Genomic DNA, 7,822 nt, shown 5'->3' with positions numbered 1-7,822 from the left:
ATATATAAGAAAAACGTTTATAATTACGAACAAGTCACAATTATAACTAAGAAGGTTAAAAATCCTTACATGTTAAAAATAGCAACCAAAACAGCTATAAAGCCATTATATCACTCATATTTTAAACATGTGTCTTTTAACCCTCTTCGTTATAATTGTGACTTGTTCATAATTATAAACGTTTCTATGTATGTATGTATGTATGTATGTATGTATGTATGCATGTACGTATGTATGAGCAGATTTGTATGTTTTATGTATGTATTCTCATGTATATAGTTGCATATCTCGACATGCTCATATATATTTAAATGATAAACTTCTGGAAAATTTTACAGATTTTTACAGTTCCAGTGATGGGTTGGATCTGTAGTCTCCGGATTAACTTCCCCCTTTCTGGTTTTGAGAAGCCTAATTTCTCAAGATTGTTATTTAGCCAGTGTGTTACATATCCTATGACCCCAACAATTACTTATAATCTGCATAGAGTAACTGCAGATTTCTCAATGGTTCAGTATAGGGATTTTCCTTTTCGCTGTATGTATGTATATATGTATGTATGTATGTATGTATGTATGTATGTATGCATGTATGTATATGTGCTTATACGTATGTATATATGTCTGTGTATGTATGCGTGCATGCATGTATGTATTTATGTACGTATGTATGTATACGTGCATGTATGTATGCGTGCATATGTTTTTATGTATACGTGCATATATGTATTTATGTATGTATGTATGTATGTATTTATGTATGTATTTATGTATGTATATATGTATGTATGTATCCATTATAAATCAGTTGAAGAAGCACGCAATTGTCACTCTGAGTTTCACGTATTTCTAGAGGACAGCGTACAGACTTTCAGGCAATATTAATTTCGATATTAAATCTTTCTTTTCCCTCATTTAGCAATCTTATGATTCCTCTCTTGATTTCTAATATATATAAACTGCACAACATGGATTGAGCAGTTTTTTTCCCTATTTTTAATCATGTATGTATCTTATTTATTTATTTACATTTATTTGCATACATGCCAACATATATACATGTATATATATATATATATATATATATATATATACATGTATATGGTATGTATGTATGTATGTATGTATATGTATATTTTGCATGTATTCTTACCTACATGCATACATATATGTATATTTATACATAAATACAAATATATTTATATATTTACATACGTACATAAACGTGTATGGTTGTGTAAAAGTGTATGTTGTGTGAATGTGTGTGTCTGTGTGTGAATTTATATACAAATCTATAGACTTGCGTGCATTATATTTTTTTTAGAGGGCGAGGGATGTTTTAATATGAAATAGTTTTTGCTGAAACATCATTACGGAACCCTACCTCATCAGCATCAGCAGCATCATCGCCACCACCAACAACAACAACATCAATACCACCAACAATATTAAACAACACTTTTAAACAACCACAGAAATGTTCTTGTAAACTCTATATAAAAGTCACATTTTCACAAACCGTACTTTCAATCATTCACTCACACACAAACACGCTGCCCATTCCATTTTAGCGGAAATAGAGGAAGAAGACGCCATCTTGAAAGCCAGATGCAGATTTAGCATCTTCTCTAAAGAGAGGTAATTAAATCAGTAAATATATAGTACACGCACACACATACCTATATATATATATATAACTATAAATTGAAGGATAAAAATTATTAACTAATTTATACCAGTGGTTAGCATACGTAATAAAAGTGAGAAGACATAAATATTTCTAAATATAATAATGTTTGAAATATACACGAAGAGAAAACCACAATGTGGATTTCTTACATGCTAAAAATGAGTGTCAAAGACCAAAACCACGAAAAAGCATTCGTACATTAAAGCACATTGTTTGTACGTGAGCAAGACATTTGAGTGAATAAAAATTTCAGTTAGCCTTATATCCATGAGTTTCGCCATTAATGACCAAATTAATCAACTAATAAGGTAATTAAATGGTTAATTAGTCATCTGATTCTCGTCAGTAAAGTCGCTGTGAAATGTATAAATATGAGACTACAACTTCCAAGATTATCGAAACAACTTCCAAGATTTTAAAATTTTACCTACAAACTGTTGATGTCTCGGTGGTCTTATTATTAAGTAATCCTATTTACTATAAGTAAATAGTATTATAAAGCTTACTGGGATATGGTTCAATCCCTACCCAGGGCATTCTCTAATCGGCTTTACTGAAACATTTGACATAAGAGGTCTTAATGCTTCTCTCTTTTTAATACTTCTCTTCCTCCCTTCTCCTCCTCTCTCTCTCCCCCCCTCTCTCTCTCTTTCTCTCTCTATCTGAGCATATTTCTCTTTATGTGTTTGAAGAAAGAGAAGATGCTTATGACAATCGTGTTCAGATAATAAAATGTAATTCCCTCTCTCTCACACTCTATCTTAATGTGTATATTTGCAAGCGTGCACGTGCGTATCTGTGTGTGTGTGTGTGTGTGTGTGTGTGTGTGTGTGTGTGTGTGTGTGTGTGTGTGTGTGTACGTGTGTGTGTGTATGTGTGTGCGCGCGCGCGTGCGTGTGTGCACGTGCGCGTGCATTTGTGGAGGAGGATTGTTTGCAATCAGTAACAAAACGTCCTTTCACCAGAACAGGCTGAATATCCAGTCAGTCGTGCCAAATCATTTGTGCCTAAACAGCTGCACCAAATTGTCTCATTCTGCGTTACATGGAAAGACGCTTTGAACCGTCATCCTAGATATACATCATGGCTGGAACTTTTCAACAGAGACTCATCAGGGATCAAGCAGCAACAAAAGTAAATATTATATCAAATTTAGGAAGCCGAAAGGTAAATATTTTGATGGTGCGAGACAAACACGGATCGTAGAAGATTAAATCTCCGTCTGAAGATTGTGATGTTTGTGTTACTCTTTCGTTATTTTAAAATGTGATGATTAATTAATAAGGTGTTATTTTCCTCGTAGAATAATCCAAGAGATGGATAATTGTAACACCAACAGGAAGAATGTTATGCATACAAGAAGCGCATCCTTTCAATCTAAAAATGCTGTGAATTTTAAAGAGCAAAATGGTTTGAAGAGAGCCACGAAAATTGCTGAAAAGCATCACTTGAAACCTTATCCTGTTGAAGAGTACTTAACGGCGGAATGTAGCAAACATCTACAGAATATACTCTCCCCTAAGACAAAGAAACAAGCAAATATAAATGATAAACAATACGAAGACAAACAGGAGTACAGTTTGCTGCAGCGACAAAAACAGTCACCATTTTTTTATCCCTCCGAAAAGATGTCATCTTTAAAGCAACAGCAAAATACCAAATCTTGTTTTTTCTCGGGCGACAGCAATAATGAAGTCCCTCAGTTTAATAAAGATCACAATCAAGATAGCAATTACAGATGCTTATTGCCACAGATTTTACCAAATCACGGCATCCTGCAAACCTTTTCTACAGATACTAGCTTTTATGAGAAATCTTCTGATTATAACACTTCTATGCCGGCGCAACATTATATGCTGCACCATGCACAAGGGTATCCTCAAAAGAGGCGTCATCAACAATCACAGCACCATCATCACCACCACCATCACCACAACCACCACAATAGCCAACAGCAACATCAGCAGCATCATAAACAACGATACCAACTAAAGTCTGGGTCGTTACATAACCATATATTCTATCAAAACTATGTACAACATCCATCCTTATATGATATCTACAACCATGATATTTATAAAACTTCAAACTTATGTCGATCGTATAAAAGCAAGGTCAAAGAACATTTTTCATCGAACAAACCTTATCCTTTTTCTGCATCGAATATAAATCAGAATTCACAGACCAATTCCTATAATACTGAAAGCATCCAACAGCTATTACTGGAACAGCAAGAACCGTATTACAACATTACTTCAGTTCACGATACGAAAACGAATGTACCGACAGAATATTCGGTGGAAAACGATTGTATTCCATTAAATAAATGGGTAGAACCCACCCATGAGAACTTCCCATGTGCCAAAGATATGAGTAAGTACGATGTATAGCTGATCATGAAAGCACTAGTGTGGTAGTACTTATTTTGTCTTATTTTCGAAATTGTAAGGATTTACGATTAAGTCACGGAACATGAATAGCTGTTGAAGAGGCGAATTTATTTGTGCAGCTGTAACTTACTTTAAGGTTATATCTATCAAAAGTTTTGTGAAAGTATTTACTGATAAAATTTTAAAAGTATAAGCAATATTAGATCTGACGTTCAAATAAAAAGGACAAGAATTTAACTGCTATGGCACAAAATGATCTTGAATGAAAGTAAAAAATACACGTATATGTATGTATGTCTATACATATATTATACATGTTTGTGTGTATATATATATATATATATATATATATATATATATATGCATGTATGTATGTATGTGTATGCGTGTGTGGGTGCATAGACCGTAGTTAAATTCTTGGTTCGATAGTGATACATATATATATATATATATGTATATGTTTCAGTTGAACCATCAGAAGTCTATGGAAATCTACTTAAGCCGGGATTTATCTCAAGTGAAACAGTGTCGTCAGGTGTGACAGAGGAAGCAATTGAAGAACCAGAGCTAGATTTTAAGGTATGGTATCCATATTTGATTGAATGATAAGAAGTTGATTTAGGTCCCGGTTGTCCTCTAGTGCTCACGAATCTAATGATTAAAAACAGACAAGAGCGGGAAAGAGCTTACTCTGTGATGAATTATTTCCGCAGCCATCATTGTTTTTGTGTAATATGAAGGAGGTTTTCCATAGATTTTCTCCCTTCCGGTACTTTTTCTTCCTATCTCAAATATACTTCACTAAAGATTAGGAAATATTTCTCATTTTGTACCACAGGACATCTAGAAATTTCGATGACTGTTCACCTCGTCATCCGGTGCTGAACGAAAGACGATTAGCTATATACGGTATAACCGTTGGTGTAAAAGTCGACCAGGAATAGATAAAGGGCCGAGCGGTCGCAACGAGGAACAAGAACTGTTTTAGAAAGATAGTGAATTCTTCCTTTAGTGTGTATAACGAGGGGAATTTAGTGTGGGGTGTTAAATGCATATATAGTAGTTACACTGACACGAGCCAAGGGAATACAACCTTATTTCAGCTAAAATGAAATATCTAATCCCTAAGAGCGAATAACGACTAAACAGCTAGCTTCTGGTGTTGATTTATTTATGCAGACATGAATTAAACAAACACAAAGAAAATAGGGACTATGTACCCCCAAATTACCTCACAAAACATCTAAACTATTCACCTCGTCTTTCACCTTTAAACTAAAAATTGTTAATCATTTAAGCAGGGAGTATATATCTATACACGCACACGCGCGCGCGCGCACACACACACACAAACACACACACACACACATATATATATATATATATATATATATATATATATATATATATATACTACGAATACAGGATCGATGTAATCGTTTTATATATGAAGAGACAATAAATACCTTCTGAATACATTTAAAATGAAAATATTAAGCAAACACACAGAAGACTATAAATCTTACTTTGAGTTCTTTATACAAAGTAGCTTCCAGTTTACAATTAGCGCTTCAGATATATATTGTACATGTGCACGTGTATCTGTATATGTAGTATCTCATGTTGAAGTATAAATGTATTTAATACAGCTTTATATTCAGTCGCTTTACTTTGTCGTTAACTGCAGTTTCTATCGTGGTTTCCAGAAAGACACAACTCCACCGAAAGATGAATCCTTGAAGCTAAATCCAAGCAACTGGCAAGAATATAAAACAATGGACATTAATGGCCTAAAGATTGGTTGCAATATTCAGGTTATGTACACTTCAGAAAGTGAGGCGAAAATGAACGCTATTTTACCAATATTTAACAAGGAACGTCTCACTGTGTGGGTGACAACTTCTTGTAATCTGCGATTATTTCTTGATATGCTTTCATAAGTCAAACCATCAGAATTTTGTGATATGTATCTAACTCCTATTGACACATCAGGCTTCCTATTCTTCTTACTTGCCATATCACGTATGCATATGCGCATGCACACACACACACACACACACACACACAAATTTGGCCAAATGCGTTTTTTTTTTCTTTCAATATTTAATTTCAGCATTGATGTGTTTTAGGTTCCCAAACCTGCTGATCGAAAATCTCTATGACGGTAAACAGTGCTCAACATGTGGTCGAAGAAGTTCGGTTATTGATAGAGAACACATGGATAAACATTTCCGTCAAAATGAGCTGAAGACAGAGAGAAGGTTCCTGAAATGTCGGAATTGGTACGAGAACGTGGCACCGAATATTGGTATGTTATAGTTCTTTTTTTTTTCTGGCGGATAAGAACAACGTTCGTAGTGAAGAGATGTAGGATAATATTAGATTGCAGAAATACTGAGAATTAGTAAGTTAATAAACCTGTTGGTATGGGGAATAGTAAGAAGCCAGCGTGAGAGCGACGAAGGTGTCATTTCGACTCGCTAAACATACTAGCAAACCAAGGTTACACAATTTGACAGCGATTTATCTGCTATTTCTAGCAGCTCCAGCAACCACGTAAAGTTATTTTTGTTCATGTTATTCTGTTTAGCCCCAGGTAAGTCTCGACTGAAAAGATCTTCAGCAAAAATATTCCATCCATGAACATCCTGTCGGGGTTTTTAATATAAAGAAATCGGCATAAAGTTATCCAGTGTCCTTCAAGACAATTACGTGATGCGAGGGACATCTAGTGACTATTTTTGCAGGACGAGTAACTACGTCTTTTCTTGGCTTGCATGTATGCTGTACGTGTGGAGTGTATGTAAGACTGTATAATTATCTCTATGCGCGTATATGCATATATATATATGCAAATTTATGGTGTATTTTGCGCATACATCTCTGTACGGACACAGGCATGACTAAATCACTAGAAGATTCAATTCAAAATCGATACGATTTGGGTTCGATATTACTGTGCGACACTTAAGTGTTTTTTAACATACTCGCGCATTCAGCCAAACATTGTGAGTGAAAATGAGTAGGCTAAAACTATCCGGAAGCCTGCACGTTACATTCTTCCTATAATTATGTATCTTTATACTATTAGCAGAGGAACAGCAACAGAGAAGCATCAAAAATATCAACTCAGAAGAGAAACAAGTTGCTAAAAAGCCCCAGTTAATTCCGGGTATTAATGACGTAAGTAGATGATACTTCTTTGGGTGCCTGATTATGCCAATTTACAAAAAGGTCTTTATAATGTATGATATTCTGTCTGTTACGACGTCCATGTGTTCGAGTGTTACGCTTCAAAATATTTTTTAATGGAAAATAATAGAAGGGCAAGCTTTGATAAAATGAAAGATTATTATGAAAATTTGTAAATATAAAAGCACCAAAATAGGAAAAAGAACTGAGAAATTCCAATGAGTCGCGCTTATAATCGTGCATTGAGTGTGTGGATGTGTGTATGTATACATACGCATATTTATAAGGATTTCAAATTTTGGTACAAAGTCAGCAGGTTCGGGGCATGCGGTAAAGTCGATTACATTGATCCCAGGACTCAACTGATACATATTTCATCGATCCCGAAAGGATGGAAGGCGGAATTTTAGCTCAGAACACAAAGACGGACGAAATGTTGCTAAGCATTTTGTCCGGTGCGTTAACAATACTGCGTGCTCACCGTCTAATGCATATTTATAATAATGGAAACAAAAGATATTGTGAAGCGGTTTTCTTATATATATATATAT

At 34.7% G+C, this 7,822-nt stretch overlaps 1 protein-coding gene across 2 annotated transcripts in view; it reads left to right on the top strand.

The window, feature by feature from the left end:
* LOC106876915 (sex-determining region Y protein) overlaps positions 1-7,822 on the top strand; it is an 11,028-nt gene that overhangs the window by 631 nt on the left and 2,575 nt on the right. The window contains exons 2-6 of one of the 2 annotated variants that reach the window (XM_014925668.2): positions 2,993-4,062; positions 4,546-4,658; positions 5,786-5,967; positions 6,209-6,387; positions 7,174-7,262. In XM_014925668.2, the coding sequence (XP_014781154.1) occupies positions 3,006-4,062; positions 4,546-4,658; positions 5,786-5,967; positions 6,209-6,387; positions 7,174-7,262 (1,620 nt within the window). In that variant the 5' untranslated portion in view covers positions 2,993-3,005. Of the gene's footprint in view, positions 1-2,992; positions 4,063-4,545; positions 4,659-5,785; positions 5,968-6,208; positions 6,388-7,170; positions 7,263-7,822 lie in introns of both variants that reach the window. The other variant, XM_014925667.2, reaches the window with a different exon arrangement.

The sequence above is a fragment of the Octopus bimaculoides genome, chromosome 8, assembly GCF_001194135.2.
Source record: "Octopus bimaculoides isolate UCB-OBI-ISO-001 chromosome 8, ASM119413v2, whole genome shotgun sequence".
Taxonomy (NCBI): Eukaryota; Metazoa; Mollusca; class Cephalopoda; order Octopoda; family Octopodidae; genus Octopus; species Octopus bimaculoides.
This window is presented reverse-complemented; position numbering and strand designations above follow the sequence as displayed.